Source organism: Onychostruthus taczanowskii, unplaced genomic scaffold (genome assembly GCF_017590055.1).
Source record: "Onychostruthus taczanowskii isolate IOZ18803 unplaced genomic scaffold, ASM1759005v1 scaffold10, whole genome shotgun sequence".
Lineage (NCBI taxonomy): Eukaryota > Metazoa > Chordata > Aves > Passeriformes > Passeridae > Onychostruthus > Onychostruthus taczanowskii.
Window position 1 is genome coordinate 1,347,272 of NW_024496526.1, and position 25,619 is coordinate 1,372,890.

The following is a 25,619-nucleotide window of genomic DNA, read 5'->3' on the forward strand; positions in this document are numbered from 1 at the left end:
GAATTAAACTTGTCACTCAGCTTGTTAGAACCTCTGACACTCAAACTAAACTGAGCTGAAACAGAACCATCCACTGTTAATTTCCTACTTCATCTTACCTGTGAAATAAAAAACTGCAGATCAACTAAAAGTAAAGGACATTGGAGACCTACAAATCTGGAGATGGACTTGGATGAGGGCACAGAGTGCTAGGACAAAGGGGAATGATTTCACCCTGGCACAGGGTGCCCAGAGAAGCTGTGGCTGCTCCTGGATCCCTGGCAGTGTCCAAGGCCAGGCTGGATGGGGCTTGGAGCCACCTGGGATAGTGGAAGGTGTTCCTTCCCATGATAGGGGGTGGGATGGGCTTTAAGATCCCTTCAAACCAAACTGTTCTGTGATTCAAAGAACACTGAATCACCACTAAAACCACAAGAGTCAGGGAACTGCTTGGAGGTGCAGGCCAGGAGCTCAGATGTTGCAACTTTCACCTGCACAGCCAGGCAGGAGGCTCCTGAGCTGCCACAGGTCTGTCAGAGACTCTGAGTGACGCTGGAGATGAGAAACACCCCCACACCAAACAGGCACCCCAGAGGAGCCACCCCCACCCAAATTCTCACTGCAGGAGCAGAATTGCCCCGGCCTGATGAGCAGCACTCAGGCAGCACAGAAGCACACACCACGGCTCCCCATGTGTGTGTCCAAGAGCTCGGGCTCCCAGCTGCACAGATATGTGTCAGCACATGCCGTGGGCAGCACCAAGAAATGAGGTCAAGCAGAAAGCAGCACTGACTCACATCAGGCACATGTGGGGCTCCACGGCACTTTTGTCTCAAGCAGAAAATACAACTGCACAGGCAATGGGAGCTGATGCTCCTGCAAACCTCCCAGTGCCTGATCTCTGTTCTTTTTCCCCCAAATCATGACTTATTTTTATATAGCAGTGCAGAAAGATCCCTCTCTTGCAGCAGAAACCATAAACTGCTCTTAGCAGTGAGAGCTGAACGTGAAGTGCACTGTGGCAAGAGGAGCAAATCATTGACAAGGGTTGTCAGAGATTTCTCATCTGCACCACTAACACAGCCACTGAAATTATCCAGCACAGACAGAAGACCCTGTAAGGTCTCTGGGGGGTTATTCCCAACCTGTGGCTTTAGGGACCCAATCCTATAAATCCCCTAAAGTGTGTGAAAATAGTCAACGTCAACCGTGAGCATGAAGGGCTGAGGCACTACTAAAAATAACAGGAACACAACTCCCTACCACGTTCAAAGCTGAAACCCTCCAGCCCCAGCTATCTCATCTAACCTAATAATTAATTGCAAATAACATTAAATATGCAACATGTCTCTCTCTTGGCCATTTCCTGCATGTTGGACTTGCTCACCCAAACCAAATTCTCCTCCCCAGTACATCACAGAAGGCTCACAAATATTTGCATTCTCTCCTATGTGGCAGAGGTACCTTTCCCTTCTGGATTTTTCATTCATTATAACATTTTTAAAAAATCCCTTTTAGCATTCCAACTACAACAGAAAGAAAATGAAAACTAAGTTTATACTTGGGAATTTTCTTGGCTGTGAGATAAAATTAGAAGACATGCAATGTCAAATCTACTGATCTAATTGAAGGGAAGACAAGATGAGGCCCAGAGAGGCATGGACAATCCATTGGAGGAACAGCTCCATTTAAAAGAGGACACAGACAAAAAAGATAAAATAGAAACGAAAAACATGACAAGATAACAAAGCCTAACAGAAGTCAAGGTTCTTTTCAAGTATAAGGTATAAAGGTGTCAGGCACTGGATATGTGTTTGAAGAGCATAACACTTTTGATCCATTAATGTGAATCCGAGTTGGGAACAAAGCAGGAAATGACTACATTGACCTTGGACAGGTGTGGAAAAAACACCCTTTGCTTAAATCTGTTTTACAAGGAAGGACAAGAAAAAAGAAAATAAATCAAAACTCCCAAATGACAAGAAAAGACTTGTTAGGCTGATTCTCTTTTACTTCCTCAGATGCACAGGACTGGCAAAGAGAGCAAGGAGGGGAATGTTCTTCCAAGGACTTGGAATACACATCAAATCTGTCTGCAAATACTCCGACCCAAGCTACAGGAGCATTAGCAAAGGCAGAGTGCAAATCGAGACAATTACCCTAACACACGGTAACGACATCGCCAGGAAAAGCCCCAGCTCATCCCTGGAGCACAGCCTCAGGCACACATGGCCTCTGCACAAGTCCCAGCAGGAGAACTCCTGCTCCTGGGACCCGGGACCTGTGTGAGCCAGCCCAGAAACAAGGAACTGCTTGCCAAATTCGGCTGTGACAGCCCTATTTCTCAAACTGTGTGTAAGCAAAGCACACCCATCTGCTTTCTAGGGTCCAAACACTGGAGGTTCTGAGCGAAAAATACTTTTGCCAACTTACTTCCCGCGTTCTGTTCAGGCTGTGTTGTGAGGGATGACCCTCCCCAATGAGCAATTAGGCACAAGTGTACCAGGCTGAAGGGTGCCCAGGGATCTGTAAAACATGGGGGTGTCTTTGGGTCACCCTTGTGACCTCTGCTTTCCTACCACAGCCCGAGACCTCGGCACTCCAAGGGTTCCCACACGGCATTTGAGGGGCAGAGATGAAAGCAGCTGAATCTCAGCGCTGAGGAAGCTGCTGTCAGATTTATGGTGAAGGAGATGAACAGCAATGCCACGTGCTGAGGAGCAATACAGCTTCACTGCACACCCACTCTTCCCTGCAAAACTTCCAGCGACTGACAGCTGGTAGCCGACAGCTCCGCGCGGCCTCCACACGCACCGGAGCCTCCGTCTGAACACGGCAAGGCGGCAGCCAGCTCCGCACCCAGCTCGGCCTGAAGGACCACCACCAGGCTGAAATGCTGCTTGCCAACAGCAGATCCTGCTGGGAACGCAGGATTTCACAGGACAGCGGGAGAGGGGGGGTCTGCATTCTGCTCCCTACTCCACAGTAGAGTCTGCTGAGTGACCCTGGCAAAGGAACTTGTTCATAAGAAAGAGGACTAACAACTTGGCTAAGATTTGCTGAACGACCAAAGGATGACATTTACATCCCCAGCCCTTAATTCCCAGGGAATTTTAAGTTCGGTTATGCCGAAAAACTGAAAGCAAATAAAATTAAACCACTGCAAAATTAAGCCTTCCAGCCCCTGGCCTTTAGGCATGTGCTAACAGCTTACAAAGGATTTGTCTCAAGGCAGCCCTCCTCAATTAGCAGCCAATCGACTGAGGAGCATCTGGTGGTAGCTTCATCCTGGTAATAGACACAACAGGAATGCGGAGAGGTGTGCACAGAGCAAAGGCTCCCAGGATCCTCATCACAGGTACTGGTGTCTTATTCTCACACAGGATGCACTGAGAGAGCAAGAGCACAGCCAGGAAAGCTGCACTGCCAAAAACCTCAGCCCCAGACTGGTCAGGGCAGTTCTGGGGCACCTCACTGCTTTAGCTGTGAACAGACACGGCAAATCTGGGTAAGACTGGGGAAAAAAGGGGTGGGTTTGGGACGGAGCTCAACTGTCAGCAAAAGCAGTGTTCATCTGGATGATCAAAGAACAAAGTGAGCAGCAACCACTCAGCTGCTGCTGCCTTTGGGGTCCCCTATTCACAACGAAGAACAAACTGATGCCCCCGGTTTTCATGGTTGATATAAAATGTTGGAGGCTGTTTTGGATGAAACAAATCTCAAGGCATGTATTTCTCAGAAATCTTGAAGAGGCCACATAGTCAAGAGGAACTCAATAGAGGCTCTCCCTTCCATTCATGGAAATCACATCAGCTGCCTGCAACAGCTGCAGCTTTCCATCTTCATTCCAGGCTCCCATAAACTAAAGGAACTGGGAACAGGAACTGGGGAAGCAGCAGGCTAAAAGTGGCCAACACCAAGCCTAGGGATCCCTTCAGCTGACTGAAATGCCCAGCAGATTACAAAACAAAACCTTGCAAGATTCCATAAGCAAGCTCCTCTAACAACGCCCTTCAGCTGACTGAAATGCCCAGCAGATTACAAAACAAAACCTTGCAAGCATTCCATAGGCAAGCTCCTCTGACAACACCCAAATGCTGCCCTTGAAATGCAGCAGCAAACCTTTGAGAAGGGTATTTGACTCACACCTAATTTTGACAAAGTCCAGAATATCACAAAGAAACTCTGCCTAAAGCAGCTCCCATGGTCAACATCAGCCTTGCAGCACTGCATCACCAGTGAATGAACTTCAATGACAGCCCTCAAGACCCTTGTGGAAATCACAAGACTTGGAGAGAGGTTTCCTGACAGTTCAATCACAGAGTGGATGGGGAAGAACAATACAGAAGACTTTTTCCAAAGGATTTCCAGCTTTTAACCAAATCAAAAAGCTCAGTATTATTCTGAATGCACAGAATACTACAGTGCTGATTGGGATAACATCTGGACAGATTTTGAACTGAGTAGCATTTGGTGATATGGCAAAGAAGTGTCTGGCCACAAACTGATCCTGCCTAAATATGTCAACTTTTTTTTCCTTCCTCGTCAAAGTCAAAGAATAATTACAGAAGGTTGGATTTTCTTGTTTGTTTGTTTTCCCTTCTAACAACTAAACTGCCATTCTTAATGCTGAGATACTGATCCTTATTTTTCCTGGAAAGTTGGAGGAGGGGAGCTGAGGCTCTGTTCCTGCAGTAGGACTGTCAGAGACATCCAGCCAAACCCACAGTCCCACCTCCCACTGGCCCCCAGCAGCTGGAGCAGGGAAAGTGCTGAGTGTTACTCACTGCCATGACGAGCTCAAAAGGGTATTTGTAGACTCGAACTGGGGACTGGTATTTCTGCACCATTTTTACCACACACCTGTAATAGAGAAAAATTGGAACATTTTAGAACCCCCACACCAAGCCATGCAATACATTCTAGGCGATTTTTACAGACATTACTAGAAGTTGTAGCTCTTTCTTACAAATAGAGAGGAGATTTATTAGGTAGAATACCTTGCCTGGTAAGTGGCAGAGACAGAGGCAAGTCTCTGCAGTCCCAGTCCAGAGCTGTGCCCAGCACCCTGTGCTGCTTGCCAGCACTACTGCAATAAGTTCAACTTGGAGCTCCAACAAAACTCACAATAATCAAAGCACAGCACAGAGATGTAAAGCCAGAGTGAATTGTACTCTGCAGAAGGAGCCTGTCTTAGGAGCCTTACAGAGCCTACATAGCAATTCTTCCCCCTATCCCCCCTCCCTACATTTTATCTGTAATCGTTGGGGCAAAATCTTTCTCATTGAAAGCTTCCACAGCTTCCCACACCTTGATGTTTAAAATGCTTTTGTGCACCAAGTAGGATTCAGTTGTTTTAACTCACTGAAAGGAAGGAAAAGGAAGCAGCATGCTGAAAGAACATGCCTAATGCTAAGCTGGCAATCACATCCCACAGCCTGGATGCCCACTGTTCCAGCTGAACTGAGGCAAGAACTGCAGGGAGCAGGAACAATCCTGTCCTCAGCATTTCCCTGCTCCCAGCCACCTCTCACCGTCCTCATCAGGATTCCTCCCTCAGACTCTCCTGCCCGGGTTTTAACCCTCAAACATGCACCAGTAACCAGAATCTCAAGGGAAGTACACAAATCATTATAAAAAGCATTATTGCGTTGCTTTCTGCAATTCCTTTAGGAATTCCTTTGTACTGCTCCTGCCAATACCATCCACGAACATCAGGACACAAAAGGCTGGATGGCTGGTTGGAGGCTCTGTGCTCATTCCACCCCACTCAAATTCCACTGCTGAGCAGACACAGCCCTTGGCAAGTGACACAGTGTAGCGCTGAACTCAACAGTCAGAGCACTCAGACAACCTATCCCTGACATTTTCAGCCCAAACCGGAGGTGAAACATGAATAGGCAATAGATTCTCCCTCAAAAATTGCCGCAAAATGCCATCACACTGTAAAATCTGTGCAAGGGTGAGGGAAAAAGGACATGAAAAGTTTGAAAAGCTGAGAGTGGGGGATTTTTGGAGAAATAGGGCCCAGCGATCAGACAGTTCCTCTGCAGAGGATTACATTACCCAGGCAGCAAAGGTCAGGGCTCGCTGGATCTCTCAGTCTCACTGGTGCTAAAAGCCAGTCCATCCAAGCCAGAGAACCTCCCAGCAGAGCATCCAACCCCGAGTGCAGCGAGAGGAGCAGGACAAGCACATCCCAGGAAGCCTGGGCTGCTATCAGGTATCAGATACCTGAGCCAAGAGGCACAGCACAGGGCACCTTGGAACAGGACCTGTAACACGATGAGGCTGGGCAGGGACCCTCCCGTGAGCGCAGATGGAGCGGGAGAAGCACATTTAGCTGGGATCTTGCTTATTCTGACCTCACCTCCTACACCAGGAATTCCTGCACCTCTGCAGAAGGTCAGAAACCTCCACAGCAGGAAGGCTTAAGACAGACCAGTCTAGAATCACCCACAGAGGCACCAGCCACAGAACAGTGGGATGGCATAAGCTGTAGCTCAGCAGCCTTAACTGTGCTGCCTGGATAGAGCCACTGTTCCCAGCAGCTGCTGGACCCCACTGGCACAGGTTTATTCCCTCTGTGCTCCTCCAGCTGAGGGAAGGCTGGAGAAAAGAGCCAGTGACTATTACACCCACAGGAAGCTGTGGAAGAATGACAGCTGATAACTCACACCTGCCCTAGAAATCTTTCATACCTCAGCAGAGTGCAGTGGCAGCAGACCTTCTATGCCCTCTCCTGCAAACAGAGCTGTGAGACGGTCATTGTGCTTCTCAAAGCAACAGGGACTTCTGCTGTAAGTCCTGGAAAAAAAAGGAAAAAAAGAATCAGAAAAGGCAATGAAAGGTGGCTGCTTGGAACACCAGGCTGAAGATGATTAGTACTGATGAGGACAAAGAGTCCCAGGTGTTACCATTGGGCATCTGGGCCATATTAACTCATGATGTGCATCTTCCCAGGGCTTTAGCACCAAAGACAGGTGTGTTTTTAAATTCATCTCATGTCCCCCTCAAATTATAAACAGGTATGTTCAACCACCAGAAAGAAACCACCCAACCAGAGAGTATGTCTGCTCCTCAAACATCCTTCCAGCTCTACAGTGGCCCAGGCTCCCTGCTCAACTTCCTACTTGCATCTGGCTAAAAAAACATATTATAGAAGACAACTCATGGGAAGAGCAGTGACCCACTGAACTGCAGCAGGACCACCGAGAAACCCCAATCCACAGGTGGAGGCACACCTGGAGCATCCATGGGGAAACACCAGGAAAAAGGCTCAATACCAGCTGGCCAAGCCCAGAGGAGCTGATAAAAGCTCAGAGGTTGGAGTCATCAATGCATTGAAGCAACTAATCTGGCTACTAACAACCATGCCAATAATAGCAACCCTGACCATCCCAAGTAGGTATTAAAAGTATTTAAATTCTTGCACAGCTGAACACAGAAAACAGCAGCAGCCACCACATTTCACAAAGCATCCTGTGACACGCTGTGCCAACACCAGTGAGCCCTGAGAGCCTCAGCTCCCTGGGCACCCCCTTTGCTCCAGCCCACACAGCAACTCCTCTGTGAACCAAGCAGAGAGAGCTCATTACAAGCTCGAGATCCACCTGCTAGGTGCTCCGGGGAAGGAGGTGGGAAGAGGAGGGATATGGACCCCTGAGGGCACTTGCTGCAATTCTGGGAGCATTGCAGAGAAATGGATTCTGGAGAAGCAGTGGTGCACCCCCAGTGTGCAAAGCTCCCCCAGCACAGGAGCCAGGCCTGTGAGGGCTCCCATGAGGAACACACATCCCTACACAAAGGGACAGGCAGTGACAGCAGCTGTGTTTCCTTCTCATCCAGAATCACCCACTGCACACCTGAGGGATTTTCCATATGTTTGACTTCTATTCTATTATTTGTAGGAGCAGCTTACTCGATGGCTGGAAATCAGAAACTGACTGTATAGATTAAATACACAGAAATCCCTGAATCAAACCCCCCACCCCAGCACTCACCCAGCTCCTTCCACGCTGGAGCTGCCTGTTGGATGGGGAACTGGCAGCAAGTGACTTTATTAACTTCTCCCACCTGTGGTGGCTGCTTTTCATCTTGAAGAGAACTGAGCAGGTTTTTTTGTTTTGTTTTTGACAAAGAACTGCTGAAAATAGCAGGATTCTTGACTTCCTCAAATACCATTACACCACGTGAAAGCCAGCTGTGGCACCCAGCTAAGCTGATATTTCCAGTTAGAAAAGGGGGACTCCACAGGGCTGCATTCTTTCCTCCTGCCTTCTAGAGAAAGGTGTGTGACATTTCCTCTGCCTGGGGCCCCTTTCACTTAGGGATATTGTAATTGATGCTTTACACACAGAATAACAACACAGCACCAAGCTGTAGGATATTTATTAGAGCTTTTTCACCTGAGAACTGAAGAACAAGTCTCTTGAAGCTTGATGTAAGGCAGAATCAGAATGGTGCCAGAATAAACCTTTACCATTTTTTAGAAGCAGACATCTGCTCAGGCAGGGCTTAATCTTGCCCTTGAAACACCTCTGGAGCAGGGGAAGCAGCATGGAGGGTGCAGGTCACTGTGCTGAGGTGGAGCCTGGGCACTGCTCCAGAGGTACCTGGAGTCCTGGCAAGGATCAAAGCCAAAGACAAGCAACACAAGCACCCAAACAACAACATTTATACATTCCTGACCACACAATAAAGAAGTCTTTTTGGCTGAGGGGAAGAAGGAAAAGGAACAGTGTCCAGCATTCTGCTCTCAGAGCTGTTCCTCTTCCATGTGCGTATCACAACAAGCTCCATGCCAAATATTTCCACACATCCATCTCATAAAGTAATTTTCTCACCAAAGAATCACCATGGAACTTTTATGCACAGCAATACATTAACTCCCTGATATTTGCCAGCCTGCAGCAGGAGATAAGCATTCCTGAAGTAAACCCCTCATTCTTCACCTTACTACTCCACAGGAAGTCATACCACATCCATTTATCCATCCAGTGTAGGAAATATTTCAATTCTCAAAGACAATTTAAGAGTAGGAGACACAGAATGCTGGAATGGTCTGGGTTGAAAGGGACCTTAAAGCCTGTCCTGTTTCCCCCCCATGCATCGGGCAGGGACACATTCCACTATCCCAGGCTGCTCCAAGCCCCATCCCACCTGAACATTTCCAGGGATGGGTCAGCCACAGCTCCTCTGGGCACCCTGTGCAAGGGTCTCATCACCCTCCATGCCTTGTCCCCAGTCCCTCTCCAGCTCTCCTGGAGCCCCTTTAGGCCCTGCAAGGGGCTCTGAGGTGTCCCTGGAGCCTTCTCCTCTCCAGGTGAGCACCCCCAGCTCTGCCAGCCTGGCTCCAGAGCAGAGGGGCTCCAGCCCTTGGGGCATCTCCATGGGCTCCTCTGGACCCACTTCAACAAGTTCACATCCTTCTTCTGCCAAAGACCCCATGTTTCAGTTTAACACGTAAATCAAGAGCAGAGCCAGGCAACAGCTTACTCGACAGTACAACAAGGCACCAGCAAACTGTTTCAGTCTGCCTTGAGTGAAGTCTGCAGCTGTATTTTCCTTGAACAGAGGCTGGCTGTCATCAGCCCTACCAGATAAGTGGTGCCATCAACACAAGCACCTTCTCACCATTGACAGACCAATTTTACGGCTTGGAGAAGCTCAGCCAAGTGACCCAGAGAATATACTTGGTTCACCTTGAAGCTGACTTGAAAACACGGAATCACAGAATGGTTTGGAAGGGACCTTAAAGCCCATCTCGTTCTAGCCCCTGCCAAGGGCTAGCTCTAGCCCCACCAGCCCAGGTTGCTCCAAACCCCGTCCAGCCTGGCCCTGGGCACTTCCAGAGATGGGGCAGCAACAGCTTCTCCGGGCAACCTGTTAAATCCATCAGTGCACTAACAGCCACTGATCAGGGTCACCCTTTGTGTTTATAAACACTTCAGGGCGAGTTTCAGGGTGGATCTGTTGAACCCCGAGCCCCGTGGAGCTCGGCGTGCCCGGCTCTCCGGAGCCGCTCGGGCCGGAGCCGGGGTCGCACTCGCAGCCGCCTGCACGGCTCGGCCGGCGGGAGCGAGCCCCGCCCGCGCACTGCCCCCGGCACGGCACAATCCCGGCAACTTCAGCGCCGCTGCGCGCTGCCCTTCCACTCCAAGGGATCCCACAGCACCCCGAGCCCACCCCAGTCTTCACCGGCTCCTTCCCTGATCCCACAGGATTATGACTAAAATTCCCTTCTCGGCTTCCCGTGTCCGGAGCACAGCGGCTCCCGGCGCCCCCACACCCACCCACCGCCCCCGCTCCGCCGCCGCACGACGCGCCCGGGCACGCGAGACAGGAAAAGCCTCACACCCACCCGCCCCCCTCCCTCACACGGCGGCCCCGAGGGACTCCCGGAGAGCGCTGCCCACCGCAGCCGCCTCCCGTACCCCACACGATATTCCCGAGCCCATTCCCCGGCTCCCCTTCCTCCCGCCCGTCCCGCTCCCCCTCACCGCGGGCGCGGCGCAGCCCGGCCGGACCCATCCCGCTCTCGGCGGCTCCCGCGGCTGCGGCGGCCCCGCCCCTCTGCCGGCCCCGCCCCCGCGCGGCCCCGCCCCCGCAGGGCGCTGTCCATTGTGCTGCGGGGGCGCGGGCAGGCCCCGCCCCCCGCACGTGCGGCTCCCCCGCGCCCCCCGCCGCCATCTCGCTGAGGGCCGGGTGGGTCCCGGCCGTGAGGGGGATGTCGCTGCCCAGCATCCCACCAGACGCTGCCCTCTGGCAGTGGGGAGCCGTTCCCCCTTGGCCTGTCATTCCATCCCCTGTCCCAAGTCGCTCTCCAGATCTCCTGGAGCCCCTTTAGGGCTGGAAGAGGCTCCAAAGTCTCCGCGGAGCCTTCTCCAGGTGAACAGCCCCAGCTCTCTCAGGCTGTCCTCACAGCAGAGCTGCTCCATCCCTCTGATCAGCGTGCTGCCTCCTCTGGACTCGCAGCTCCGTGTCCTTCCTGTGCTGAGGACTCCAGACCCGGGCACGTCTCCAGGTGGGGTCTCGTGGGCCGAAACGGAGAATAAGGCGGGCTGTGTGTGGGGATGGGCTCACCCCATCCCGCGGAGGGGTCACGGCAACAACCCTGCCAGAGCTCCAGGGGTGCTTGGACAACGCCCTCAGGCACGGGTGGGATTGTTGGAGTGTCCTGTGCAGGGCTGTGTTGGACTGGATGATCCTGATGGGAGCTTTTCAGTTCAGGATGTTCCATGTTTCTATGATTCTCCACCAAACTGGCACTTGCCCTTGAGGAGGAGGAACCTTCTTGGGTCAGGGCAGGAGGAGGCAGAGCCACAACTCCCAAACACAATCTAATCCTGCTCATCCCAGGGTAGATCAGGGCAAGGGACCTGCTCACCTCAGCCCTTTACTCTATCACTGCAGTGTATTATTTGATTTATTACGTGACTTGTTACACACCTGTGAACCCACTCCTTGAGCAAATATTCCCCAAACTGTGCTCTCTGATGAGGTGCAAGGGGATCACCCAGACAAGTGACACTGAGAAGGACACTGGGAGGCATCCTCACCTCTCAGCTTCCCCCTCTCCCACCAGCTCTGAAAACCTGAGCAGTGTTTGGTGAATCTTGGGGGCTTTGCAGCTCAGGGTGAGTGGCCCCTGTTTGTCAGGCCATGTGCTGGGGAATTGTCACCGTTCAGTGACAGTCCTTGGGGCCGGGGCTCTGTGGAGGAAATGATGCCAACACTGCCCGACTTTGGGGTGTCAGAGAGTGGCTGAGCAGCTGGTCCTGGGGCAAGAGAGGCATGTGGTACCAAGAGTGGTGGAGGAGAGGGGTGTGAGAGAGCAGCTGGGGAATGTTTTGCACCTTCAGAGCCTCCTTTCAGGTTCTTCCTAAGGAGCAGCTGCCCCTGTGCCTGCTGGTATTGAAGTAACATCACATTTACTGCTGCTTTGTCTTTTCCTGCCTCCTTATCACTTCCAGCTGTGGACTATCCCGTTATCTGGGCAGGCATTTCAGGAAGCTGCAGTGCTATTTCTGATCAGCAATATTTCCCGAAATGTTCTGCTATCTCAGACTGAGGAGACCAGGCTGACACTGCTCAAAAACAACCATTGACCATCAAATGTCAGAGCTGCCAGGGCTGCAGCCTGTGGAGCCAGAGCACTTTTCCTAAAGACCTTTGCAGCACAACTTGGCATCAAAAGCCACAAAGTTACTCAAGGCCTGCAACATCTACTTTATAAATATATATTCAGAATAAAAACAAAATGTATTTATTTATAAATAAATATTCTGAATTTCCCATCACAGTGCAACTTTCTTTTTTAAAGAAATGTATGTCTCTCCTGTTCCTCATTTATTGCTAAATTTCCTCAGAGAAAACAGAAGAAAGAATAAAGCACTATTTCCCTCTTCTTGCTGCAGAATTTACACCAGCCTGTAACTACTTTGTGCCTTAATTGTGGTTGTTTCCCTTTTGTTCAGGTCATAAAAGCTGGATGAGATTTTGGTGAGTCCTAATCCATCTTTTTCTCTGCTGTGCAGCCCTGACTGTAATTCCTATTTTCCAACACTTGTTTTCTCCTCCTGCCAGAAGGTCACCTTGGCATTTTCCAGTGTCAGTGGGCTGCCTTTTCCCCTGACACTGGGCCAACTCTCCAGGGCATTCCCAAGGGCCTGACCGTCCTTCCACCTACCAGGACTGGGTGTTTGCCTCAAAGGCTGGCACTGACCCTCCGTTTTTTCTCATGGGAGCTCCTCAGAAAGAAACTCTCACCCTCAGCAGCTCAGCCCAGGAACTCCTGCAGTTAGAAAGGAGAATGTCTTCCAGGAAGGACATCTGGTCTGGAGATAGCATTCAGCCTCCACTTCCCCCATTACAAGGGCATTTCACTTCAAATTCTGCTTCTGCCTCAACTTTTATGCCTCATCTGGTGGCAAAAATTAAAAAAAAATCAACAGCAATTCAAGTGCATTGGCACGTCACATGCAGGAAAAAGCTTGTTTGGGATTGTTCATGGTATTGTTATTCCTGTCTACCTTATTGGGAAAGCACTGAAAGAAGTTGCAAAGGAGGTTTGTGGCAAAGCTGCAGTCGGCGAGGCCAGAAAATGCAGTGGTTTGTGGTGGAGGTGCTGGGGTAACTCGGCCCTGAGGAGGGGAAGGATCCCTGAGGGAAAGGAAAAGGGAAAGGAAAAGGAAAAGGCAGCCTCACACCTCCAGCCCAGCCCTTTCTGCACTGTCACTCTGGGAGCTGCTCTGCCCTCTGCCACACGTGTTCAACAACCCTTAGAAAATCAGCACTGGTTAAACATTAAAGGCTTGCTTTAAAAATTCAGCAATAAAGTTCACGTGCCTTTTAGAGCCTCATTTCAGCAGCGTGGAGGCGTATTCCACTCTCTAAACATGGGCTGCAGTCCAGGTGTCACAGTGGAGCTGGGAGGAAGAGGCTCCCCACACAGCCTGCAGTGCTGGGATGGACACAGCATCCTACTCCTCGGCACTGTTCTGGGCTGGAGCTCACCTCTGCACCTGCACGCCTCTCTAACGACACCTTTTAACACTTCATCTCGCTCTGTTTCACCAGAGCTGAGCAAAAGCTGGAGCTGCTGTTCCGACAGCCAGGAAAAGTTGAAACACTGAGGCTGTCTTGACTGAAACCAGAGCAGCAGTACCCAACCCCACGGCACTCACAGACCCCCTTGTGCCAGGAGGTTGCCCCACATCCCGCGGATCCCTTTGGGCTTTGCCTTGCCCGTGCCACTCTCAGTCCCTTTTGTTTTCTGGCGCAAACCTGAGATGAAATGTGCTGCCCAAGGTCACCCAGCGAGATGGCAGAGATGAAACTGGAGACCAGCAGGCTGAGGTTGGGTTCCTTTCCCCGTGGGACTGCAGATGAACAGTGTGCTAATGGCTCTGCTACATTCACCTCCCGAGACAATGCCGCGGTGCTCCCTGCCCCGCCTTCTCTGCTTCTGCAGCTTTTGAAATACATGCTCCAGTCTTGGTTTGATTTGTTTAGTGAGGCAGAGGGGTCTGCCAGCCTCTGATCCACCAGCAGCTAAGAGCTGAATTTCTGCTTTGCATAAGAGAAATACAAAATAAATCCATCACATCAGTAATGTTTAACCCCCAAAGTTTCCAGCTCAACAGCTGATCCCGCTGATGCTCTTTAAATGCATCTTTTGGAGTTTATCACCTGCAGTGTGTTGACATGCTCTGTCTGTGGGGGTCTCTCTGCATTTTGGCTCATAAAATATTTGCCATATTCCAGCTTATTATAGAATCATGGAAACACAGAATGGTTTGGGCTGAAAGGGACCTTAAAGCTCACCCAGTTCCACCCCCTGCCATGAGCAGGGACACCTTCCACCGTCCCAGGCTGCTCCAAACACTGTCCAGCCTGGCCTTGGGCACTTCCAGGGCTGGGGCAGCCAGAGCTTCTCTGTGCCAGGGCCCCACCACCCTCACAGGGAAGTTTTTCCTGATATCTAATCTAAACCTTCTCTCTGTCAATGTGAAGAATTCTCCTTTGTCCTGTTACTACATGTTCTTGTAAAAACTCCCCCTCCATCTTTTGTGTAGGATCCCTTCAGGATCTGGAAGGCCACTCAGGAAGATCTAACACCATTCAGGTCTCATTTTTATCACAAATACTCCTTCTCATTTCTGTGCAGTCATTCTGGGACCCTCCAAGGCACATTCTCTGAGACAAACACAGCACATTGTGACAGCAGCACATCTCCACAACCTCACAAGCAAACCAAAAGTATTGCAAATTAACCCAGAGTTCAGCTCTCTTATAGAGTGCTAGACAGGCCCTGTGTGACTAAAGGACACCCTATGTAAATAACTTCTCTTTCTGTGCTGTTTGTTCCTGTATGCATTTTGCCTTTTGCCTCTTGGTAGTTCTGTGAGGAGATGTCACCCTGTGCCTTGCTGAGTTCTGCCTGATTCCCCTTGCCTGAGAGTAAAGCCTGACACAGGTTTGTTATTCTGGGTCACCAAAATCAGTGTCACCTCCAGGAGCTTGGCTCTGAGCACTGCTCTGCAGAGGTGGTGTTGAACAGCAGGGTTAACAGAGAGAGGGAAGTCTGCTGGGCTCGGAGCAAAGGCACAAGGAATATGGGAAATTCAAAGGAAATACTGGAAAGCAGCTGAGAAACATGAAAGCTTTGGGAAGCATGCAATGCTTGATCCTTGTTTGACATGAGGCTCTCCAGTGGCTGATGGGAACACGGAGGATTTCCTTTCCAGAGTAAGCTGAGAGCACAGAGCTGTTGGGGCTGTTTAAAAGGTTAAGAACTTCACAGCTCTTTTGGAAACAGCTCAGGAGACCCCAAATACAGCGGCCTTGGAGCAGCATCCCCTTCTTTCCATCCCTTGCCAGGTGCCAGCACCAACCACACAATGCTTATTTCATCCAAACCCTCACCCACTGTGATGCTTTAATAAAAAATCTTCTTTCTTGGGACCTTAAATACACATCTATGGAATAATACAGACTGTGGAAGCAGAGTTTCTCTTTCAGACCATGTAACTGGTCCCTGCTGGGACAGTCCTGGTCTGTGCCTTTCCAGCACTCAAGGAGGTGGAGTTCAGTACTCAAATTTTGAGAAAAGTATTCCATGACTGTCAGAGATGGTATTAAAACTTCTGTGGATTCCACAACAGATTCTTGGTTTTCTAGCTGATTAAGTGCAGCCTAAACGGGTGTGTTTTCCACATAACTTTGCCCTTTTCTCCCAGGTGTCTCAAGTGGCACTGGGTATATGAAATAACACAGCACAACCCAAGACCTGCTCCTTCCCAAAATCCTGTTTGTGCTGTTCCCTGGCAAGTGTGACAAGCAGTGGCTGGAGACATCTCCCTAGGATGCCACCTCCAGCCAAATGCTTTTGGAGAGACCCTGCCAGGAGTAGATTGGGATCTGCTGCTTAACCCCAGGGGAACTGGAGTTGTTTTTCCAGAGCCAGGGTACACCAGACTGGTGAGACTGGATTTTGCTGTGTGTGCCTCTTGCCTGTCTGTGTAACACAGGGGATGAGAACAAAGCTCTAGGGCCAAACCCACAGGTAACACCAGGATTTGCTATCATTCCATCACAGCAGAGAGCACTGGGCAATGAGCTATTAAACACAGGATATCCCGAGATGAATATTTTCTCCTTCCTGGGAATATTCCTTGTAAGCAGTCCAAAGGATTATGTCTCCTTTTAAAAGAAGTCCTTTAATTTATACTCTGAGGTATGCATTCCCAAGATTTAATTTACCCCAAGCTATGAAATTAAACTTACCCAAAATTTCAGACTGGTTATTTACGTGATATATTCCACCACACAGTTGCTGGTTTAGCAGTGCAGTGATACCTCGAGTGCAGGAGATACTGGTGAGGGTCATGATTTTGCCTAAGCCTTTAATTTAGACAATAAAGGATCCACATGCTTTGAACCCCCACAAAGAAGATTTGAAGTAATCTTAACAAATTATTTGTAAAAGCCAGATTGTACCCCATTTTCCTGAAACTTCTCAATGCATCTCCCCAGGAGCTGCCAAAATAAGAGGGAGGAGAAACGGTTTCAGGCTGTGTCTTTGTCTGTGAGACTCTGAACACAGCAGCTGCAATCAGAAACCAGAGAGAAACTCCTTGTGAGGAGCGTTTCCATTTTATTTTCCAGACCTCTGCCCATCTCAGATCTGATCCCCATCTACTGCTGTCTCAGTCTTGCATCACGTGGATGTCATTTCCCAGTGACACCAGGGACCTTTAGTGAGCTATGTTCACTATGCCCACGATGTCCTGCCCCGCGTTCCAGGGAGGGCTCGGTGTCCGCGCTGTGGCTGGAGCACCCCGCTGGCTGTCCTGACTCTGGCCAGCAACTGCCTGAGGTGCTGCTTCCCACTCCGAGCACTGCAGCTGGGATAAACTATACAAAAAGAATAAAAAGAGAAGTACCTATCCCAAGACAACTAGGACACTAGGGATTAAGCTGCTTTGATTACAGTCACTAAATAGACTTTGGTTTTTCATCTGAAATACCAAAAGGGATCTGTTGGAGACCCCTGAGTCCCTCAGGTACATTCAAGCTACCCAGAATACAAGCTCTAAAAGGCTGCCACAGAAATCCAGGCCTCTGTAGCCTCATGAGAATATTTTTCCTATAAAGCTGCAAAACCGTGAGCAAAAAGCCTTGTATGATAACTCGGAGGTAGACGCACAGGGGAGGTTGCTGAAAAAGTCTTGGATAGTTAGGAAGAATGATTCTTGTGTCAGAAAGCTTGTTCTCAGTCTGCTTGGCCTGGATGCTGAGGTGCCTGGGGCGTGTCTTTCCTGTCTCCCATGGGAGGATGGCCATGGTTTGGAGCACCACGGAGCCATGGGATATTTATGTCAACTTCTTAGGTAGTTCCGGTGGGCTTGGTGGCTGTGGTTGGTCACTCTTGGTCTGGCCTGCAGGAGGGGGCCATGTGGTCTTCTGATGGAGGTGGCTGAAAAGGAGAAATATGCCTTAGGTAGTTTGGGAGAAGGACACAGAGGGTAATGTGAAGACAGCACTCATTATTTAGGAAAGAAGAAGAAGCCACAGATCTTGCCTGGTTAGATTGTGCAGACCGCCTGTTTTGTCTGAAAATGCTTTTCATAACCTTGAAATTATCATTTGCAAATGGGTACTTTGTACCTAAACAAAAAACTGTGCTGGCAGATCTTCAGGTTGAGTTAAGCTAAGAAAGCAATAGGAGATATTTAGGTCTCAAAGTGCCCTTTCAGATAACTTTAGGAAATGGCTCTGTTAAATACAAGCAGTTTAAGAGGTTTCAGGGAAATTTAACAGTTTAAGGTCCAAACAAAGCCAAGTCATCCTGCTTTCCCTGTCTGGAGCTTCACAGCATCTCGATATCATAGCACAAAAGATTAACATATTCAGTGATGCTTTTTCCCTTACACAGAGTGCACTATAAAAATGCTGGCTAGACAAGCCACAGAACCACAAATTCCCATCTGGCCTGAAGGAAAACCAGCATTTTATAAAGCAAAAGAGAAATCCAGGAATTCACACCGTGCAGAGTGGGAAGTCTCTTTCTGTCTAGGAATTTCACAGTATTTCTCTGTCCTGGCCATCTGGAGGCCTCTCCTAGATTGTCTGATCAAAAGTCATCAAGCAACAGTTTTGGTTAAAAAAACCCAGCAAAACAAACGGGAATTTTTAGTATCTGTGTTGTCCAAATTACAGACCACAGCAGTTTTGACACCTACTCCTTGTAATTTGGGATTCCTTCAGCAGGCAGGCACTGGTCCCTGTCCCATGGCAGAGCTGCAGATGGAAGCACAGAGCCAAGTGTTAGTGCAGAGAACATGCCCAATGCTGCTGCATTATGATAATGCACATTTAAATGGGGCAGGAGCTCAGAAAATGCTGACAGCACTCGTAAACCAGAGGTGCTCCTGAAAGGCTGCAATTATTTCCTTTGTGTCTAGTGCTTTGAGACAAAGCCAGTGCTGGGCCATGGCCACGCTGAGCTGGTGAATAGCATCAAAGAGCAAGGACTGGGCACCTGTTTGGGGCTGTGCACTCACCCGGACGTGACACTGAGGAGGTCAGACACTCATTTTGTGGGGGAAGAGACAAGCAGGGTCAAATAATTGCCAGCAAGAAATGTTTATGGCTTATGGACCAGCTCAGAGTCCCAGACTGGGAAAGCTAATCCAGACTCCCACGGAGCTGGATGCTGTTCCCTGATTTTCTCACAGATGTGAGGAAAAAGGAGCATGGCTGGTTTTTACTCCAAGGAAACAGGAAGGTGACTGTTCCCTTCCACTCACCATTGCTATAATAGTACCTGGATGGTGGAAAGAAAATTTGGATCCTGGGTTTAAAGCTGTTGGGAAACTGGACAGGATCCAGCAAGGGAAGCCCCAGGCCTGCAGGGAGAGGCTGGGGAGGGCTGAGGCTGCTGGGCTGGTTTAGAGGAGGCTGAGAGGCAACTTCACAGCCCCCACTGCTGTGTCAGGGGCAATTAAAGGATGCTGGAGCTGAGCTGTTTTTGGCAGTGCAGCCAGTGTAATTGGGGGCAGTGGCCACAGGCTGCCCCTGGGGGAGCTCAGGCTGGGTGCCGGGAAGATCCTTGTCACAGAGCAGTGAGGGAACACCATCCAGGAAGGCTGTGGATTTCCATCCTGGCTGGCTAAACCCACTGCAGATCCCTTCTACTGGGATGGCCCTACCTGGAGCAGAAGATGTGATCTCCAGCACTCCCTTTCAACCAGCATTTCAGTGATTCTGTGAAACCCTCCTCCTGCCTGTTAGGGCTTTTCCCCTGGATAAATGCCTTTCCTCTGGCCCTGGGCACAAGTCTTTGACTCCATACCCTGCGAGTCTGCATTGCAGATTCCCAGATGAGTCACATGGATATAGGGTAATTACATCTCGGTGAGCATGAGAGAATCAGGGAGGCTCAACTGGTATGGAAAAATATGAAAGGTGCTGGAAACTGCCAATAACACTGGCAGAGATCCCTGAGACTTGCTGGGACTCAGCTTTCTCCAGTTAATTTAGTGCTTACCGTCCTTGTTGGAGAGGATTGGTGCTAACAGTTCTTTAGCTTCTGATAGCAAAAGGTCAACAAGATCTGAAGGTGGAAGAGATGTGTCTGAGACTGCATCTGTTTTATCCTCTTCTGTTTCATGGTTGACGCTTATAAACACGGAAAGTGCCATCAATACTTCTATCAGAGAATGGTCATTGACAATCCTGGCCAGCCTCTCAGGAAGGATCTGCTACATAAATTCTGTGTGTTTGGGGGGTTACATCTCCATCCCTCCGCATTCAAATGTCTGTTAGACACACTTGCATTGCTTTGTTACAGAAAAGTAGCAAAGTATTCTTTAGAATTTGTCAAAAGCATTTCCCCTGCATTGTATTAGAAATAACCAACTTGGAAACTTAAAAACTGATTTCCATCCCTCTTAAAAACTGGCTTTTAAAGGGACTGGCCATTATCGATGGGTCAGTGACTTTTCAATGATTTAATCAGTTAAAAACACACGGAGAGTTGTGATACATTTATGCCCAAGTGATAGGAGATAGGCTCAGGTTGGAGGGGACTCCAGAAGCCTGAGCTCTGCTTCTGCAGCCATTCATGCAGCTGAGAACCTTGAGAGCTCCTTGCTTACACTCTGCCTACTCTAACTGCTGATAAAAAAGGATGTGGTCCTGGAGCCAAAACCTGGTTTATGTTTGGAAAAGCAGGTGGGTCAAAACTCTGCTGCTCGGAAACAACCTGCTTGGTGTCTCTGCTGACAAGAGCAATTTAACCCAAGCTGAGTTTCAGCTGCTCACTCCCAAAAAAAGCCTGAACAGAGGCCCAAGTCCCCCAGCACTAACCCACCAGCAGCCTGCAGATTATCTTTCTCCCATGGTTTCACTTCCAAAGTGAAAGTATGTTTAGAAACTCTGGGTAGGTTACGTGTGAAGCACCTTCCCCAGAGAAAGGTCAGAAAAGGACATTTCATGTTGCTGTTCACCATTCCCAGAAGCCATCTCCTACCTTTTCTCATCTGGTAAATGACTGTGTGTGCTCAGGACCTTGTAAATGTTCTGTCATGCAATAGAAAAAAAAAAAAAAAAGGGTTTCAAACTTGTAGGAATGAATAATTCCTGAGAACAAACCCCATGGGTTTTTCCTGATGATCAGATTTAATATGACAGTAATCAGCTTCTGCTTATTCATTGCCCTTGAAGCAAATATCTCAAGGCCTTTTGCAGCTCAGGCAGCATTCACGAATCTACAGACACATCTGAATTCTGCATTTTATTATCACTGCTAAAATACATGAAATGCAACACAAAAATCCTCTTCCAAGGAATAATTTTGCAGGCTGCATTTCAGTGATCATGGCTTCCAGCAACCCCTGGCCCCTGGGTTGGACCTGCATGTGTAAGCTGTCATTACCATGCACTTCTCCAACACTGCTGAGGGGTGGAGAAAAAAAGAAGACATTTTGCTCCAGTGCTCAAAATCCTGTGATGTTTGACCCTGGGGTCAAGTGAGATGTATTTCCAAAGTCTGACCCCAAACTGCACAGGCTCTAGCACATAGTGCTGAAGCTCTGGAGGCATTTAATTCTTCCGTCTCTGGAGCATAGGACACAGCATCTATGTTTCCTTTTCAAGCACTGTTTCTGCTTGATTTCAAGAGTTCTTGGGACAGGCCATCAGTAGCCATAGCAGATACACTGACTACTAATGCTTCCCATGCTGGCCAGTTTATTAATTACATATACTGGTGTTCCCAATACAGGGAATGAAGTGGAAAACCCACCAACTGAAAGACTAAACAGTGAGATTTTACAGGAAATCCAGGGCAAAAAGCACTGGAAGAGCAAAGCCACTCTCCAGGTTCCTATTTTTAGAGCTATCGCAAGGGAAGGTGAGCATGGATGATTTTGACAGCCTCAGCACAGGGAGCCAGGAAAGCAGAGCCACCAGCAAAACCTGCACCATGGAGTTTGCATTGCTCCCAGGGATATGAGGAGACCTGAATTCATTCTCTGCTTCCTCCTAACCAACAGACAGTGACTTTTCGGAGTGAGACAGAGGAAAAAAACCCCTCTTGCTTATGGAGGAGGAAGTTGATTGGACTTGCAAAACCATCCTGAAGGAAAGAGGCCGTGGTGATGCTGCAGCAGCTGGGCAGGTCCACACCTCACCTGCACAAACAGGAGCAGTTTCCTATTGCAGATCTCCAGGCGCTTCCGTGAGACTTCGGATTTTCGTAGCTGACCATCGGCCAGGGACAGCTGCCTCTTCAGCTCCAGGATGTCCTCCTGAGGCAGGGACACAGGAGGGGGAGAAAGGTGGTGGTGATGATCCAGCCTTGACTTTTGGAAACAGCAGTTTGTGGCATTTGCTACAAGCAAAAGCAGTGTCCTTTGGGAAGGGACAGTGGAAGTTATGCAAATTATAACACAGATGCAGAGACCGTGTTGGCCTTGTGGTCCCATGCAGCAAATGATCTATGTGCTATTTCATTTTCTGTGTAAATAGAAGGAGGGTAACCTTAGCTGTGGCTGCCCTATCCCTGGAAGAGTCCAAGCCCAGGTTGGATGGGGCTTGGAACAACCTGGGATAGTGGAAGGAGTCACTGGCCATGGCAGGGGGTTAGAATGAGCTGGGCTTTATGGTCTCTTCTGGCCCAAATTATTCCATGACTCTATGAAGCCACAGAAGAAGAGTCTGGAGGGTTGTGGGTTTTTCCAGGGGGTTGCATTACCTCTATTTCAGAGACGTGCTTTGCTTTTTTCCCCGCCAGCTGCATCTTCAGTTCTGCAATTTCAGCCTCCAGCAGGTGGATCACTTCCTCGTAGTCCTGCTCGGCGCTGTGGGCCTGTCTCTGCACCACCTCAGCCATCTGCAGTTTGCTGTGCAGGCTCCGGTTCTCCGACAGGAACCCCAGCGCCTTCTGCAAGGACCCAGAACTTCGGATGAACACACCACGTCCCCCTCAGCTGCCAACCCTCAAACCCACCCCCAGCACCCAGAAATCCCTCCACTAACTTGGTTCAGCCTCTGAAGCTCATCCTCCATCAACTTCTTGCTGCTCTCCACTTCTCTCAGGAGAGACTGTGGGAAATATTTTCACCAGATTAGAAACAACAAATGACAGGACATTTTCTAGAATGCCCCTACCCACCAGAATATTATTTTACAGAAGTTCTGTGCAATTTGCCCCCCACACAGGGTGAGCTTTTAGAGCTGTGACCTGCAGAATTCCACCTGGACACAGCTGAGGTGCTCACAGCCAGGTGACAGCCAGGTGAGGGTGAGAGGACAGGTGCTGCTTCTGTTAATCACACACTGGAATTTTTAATGAGACCTGCTTTTTAAATATATTAACTCCCTGCTGAGAAGGGACTGCATGCTTTGAGTACAAATAAGTTTTCCTTTGAGGCTGAGAGGGACAAAGAGGCAGTTAAGGAGAGTGGAGGGTGAGAGGCTCCTGTGTGACGAGGAATGCACAGAATGCAAACTGGTGACCTCTTCAGAGGGACAGGCCATCCCATCACCCCTCCTACAGCAGAACACCCCAGCTAAGAAATCTGCTCCAAGGGGAGGCTCCACCTTCAGCCTGCGGACTTCGTGCCGCAGATCCCTCATCTCCAGCTGCAGCTGCTCCAGGTCCTCGCTGCCATTGCAGCTGAGAGAGTCAAAGGTCTGCAAGGAGAGGGACAGACTCATCACATACGGAATCAAAATCACCTAAAAAAGGAGTCAGCATTTTTATGCAATAGATCAAAAGACACATTAAATAATTCAGCTCCAGGATGGCTCATTTTGCCCCACAGAATTTCACTCTCTGATCCCCATCATTGCTGATATAGCTGAGCTAGAATGAAATTTCACTTTGTGAACCAAATGAAATTACTTAAATTGATTAATTATGGCTATTTCTCCTTCTGCATTACTGCCAGGCTGCTTCCTCATATTATCCCATAGATAGTGTTATTTCCTTATTCAAAATGAGAAGTTTGAGGTCTTTTATAGAATTTCCTATTAAAAATTATTCATTAATAGTTCTGCCTTGTCTTTCTAACTCTAGAACAACCAGAAAATGGGAATGTAAGTTTTCCCATCTCAGAATTCCATGGATTTCATGTAGAAGATCCATGGATTCAATGTAGCAGAGCTTTGTGGTGACTGACCGGGGAGTGAAAAGCTGATGTATCCAGCAAATTGGCCACTTCGTGCTGAGTGAAGAGCACAGAGCTGGAATCCAGACCAGCCTCGTCCAGCTCCTCCTGCATCAGATCCCTCAGTGCTTGGAGAACATCTGTGAGAAACAGTCAGTTTTTACCAGGCTAAGAGAGAAAATTGCTGTGGGTTAGGAGAAAATGCCACCGATTTTGGGGCCATCCACTGGTGCCAAGCAGGGTTTAGAGATACCAGACAGGTTTGTCTAGTAATCCTGGGTTTGTCAGAAATCCTATCAGGCTTAAATGAGTTGTTGACAGCCTTTATCAGAGTCCTGCTTCTTATCCAACTGAAAAAACGGACATTTTTAAAACCCAGAAAACCCCAGATATTTTCACAGGGGCGTTTTCACGACTGTGGTTCTGAAAATTTTAAAATTTTAAGCTAAACCCACATTTCCCTGACAAAAGGCACCTGCTGGCCATTTCTCATGTTGCTGATTTAAACAAAAACACAACTCAGTGAGTTCAGCACTTAGAAAAGGCGTTAAATTGACAAGTCTGAAAATCCATTAATTTTGCTTTCAGACATGAAGGAAAGCACAGCAGAAGGGGCTGCATGGGGCAGGTGGGAACCATCAGGGAGATGGCACCAGGGTCCCTGAGCTTCCAGTCACAGAATCACAGAAACATGGGATGGTTTGGGCACAAAGGAACCATAAAGATGATCTTATTCCATCCCCTGCCATGGGCAGGGACACCTCCCACTATCCCAGGTGGCTCCATACCCCATCCAGCCTGGCCTTGGACACTGCCAGGGATCCAGGGGCAGCCACAGCTGCTCTGGGCACCCTGTGCCAGGGCCTGCCCACCCTGCCAGGGAACAATTCCTTCCCAATATCCCATCCAGCCCTGCCCTCTGGCAGTGGGAAGCCATTCCCTGTGTTCTGCCCCTCCATCCCTTGTCCTCAGTCCCTCTCCAGCTCTCCTGGAGTCCCTTTAGGCCCTGGAAGGGGCTCTGAGGGCTCCCCCAAGCTGGAGGCAGCTCTGCAGGTGGGGTCTCACCTGAGGGGGCAGAATCCCCCCCTCCTGCTGCCCATACCAGGGCTCAGCCCAGCCCAGGGGGGTTTCTGGGTGCTCACGGCCAGAGCATGTCCAGCTCTCATCCTTCAACAGCCCAAATCCTCCCCCAGGGCTGCTTTCCATCCTTTCTCCACCCAGCTTGGATTTGTGCTTGCAACTGCCCTGACCCAGGTGCAGAACATGCACTTGGCCTTGTTGAACTTCAAGAGGTTCACATGGTCCCACCTTGAAGCCTGTCCTGCATGGTGCTTGGTCCCTGTGCTGCAGCAGGAGCCAGAGTCTCTCTGCAAAAGCAGCACATTTGCTAAATACCCTCAATCATCCTCATTTCTGTTTCTACAAGCTGCAACTCCTATCACTCGTAGGAGAGGGCCATGGTTCTGTGTCCCACCCCTCTCTCTACACAAAAAATTGATCCAGATGCCTTGTGACTGTTCTCTCTGCTGGGGACATTGCTGATGGTTTTGGATTTTTGCTGAAAGCCTTCTGGGGAGCAGATCCTGTGGGCCAGTCATGCTCTGGAAGGCCACAGAAAGCAGAACTGGTTTTCATTTTCTGTGTCTCCTCTGGCCAGTTTCTGCTAGGAAAGCTGGGATTTTAAGGAAAGTAAACTGTTGCACCAACTTTCTTTTAGTCTGATTTTACCTATGACAGGACAATGGGAATGGCTTTAAACTGACACAGAGTAGGTTTAGATTAGATGTTAGGAAGAAATTCTTCCCTGTGAGGCCCTGGTAAAGGTTCCACAGTGAAGCTGTGGCTGATCCATCCCTGGAAGTGTCCTCTTGGCCAGGGCTTGGAGCAACGTGGTATAGTGGAAGTTGTCTGATGGAATGAGATGAATTTTGAGGTCCCTTCCAGCCCAAACCATTCCAG

The 25,619-nt window shown here is 49.3% G+C and overlaps 2 protein-coding genes across 2 annotated transcripts in view; both read right to left on the reverse strand.

Annotated features, from left to right (window-relative positions):
• The window catches only part of SEC14L5 (SEC14 like lipid binding 5), a 35,824-nt gene extending 25,267 nt beyond the window's left edge, over positions 1-10,557 (reverse strand). Inside the window, exons 1-3 of the mRNA XM_041403828.1 lie at positions 10,482-10,557; positions 6,681-6,786; positions 4,767-4,842 (exon numbers count right to left, since the gene is read on the reverse strand). Coding sequence (XP_041259762.1) covers positions 4,767-4,829 — 63 coding nt within the window. The 5' untranslated portion in view covers positions 4,830-4,842; positions 6,681-6,786; positions 10,482-10,557. The remainder of the gene's footprint in view (positions 1-4,766; positions 4,843-6,680; positions 6,787-10,481) is intronic.
• A 6,643-nt stretch (positions 10,558-17,200) lies between these two features.
• Positions 17,201-25,619, reverse strand: part of LOC121336161 (syntaxin-binding protein 4-like) — a 36,848-nt gene continuing 28,429 nt past the window's right edge. The window contains exons 14-22 of the mRNA XM_041405043.1: positions 23,673-23,800; positions 23,092-23,184; positions 22,528-22,593; positions 22,244-22,432; positions 21,681-21,797; positions 20,519-20,568; positions 19,535-19,665; positions 18,228-18,285; positions 17,201-17,461 (exon numbers count right to left, since the gene is read on the reverse strand). Coding sequence (XP_041260977.1) covers positions 17,359-17,461; positions 18,228-18,285; positions 19,535-19,665; positions 20,519-20,568; positions 21,681-21,797; positions 22,244-22,432; positions 22,528-22,593; positions 23,092-23,184; positions 23,673-23,800 — 935 coding nt within the window. The 3' untranslated portion in view covers positions 17,201-17,358. The remainder of the gene's footprint in view (positions 17,462-18,227; positions 18,286-19,534; positions 19,666-20,518; positions 20,569-21,680; positions 21,798-22,243; positions 22,433-22,527; positions 22,594-23,091; positions 23,185-23,672; positions 23,801-25,619) is intronic.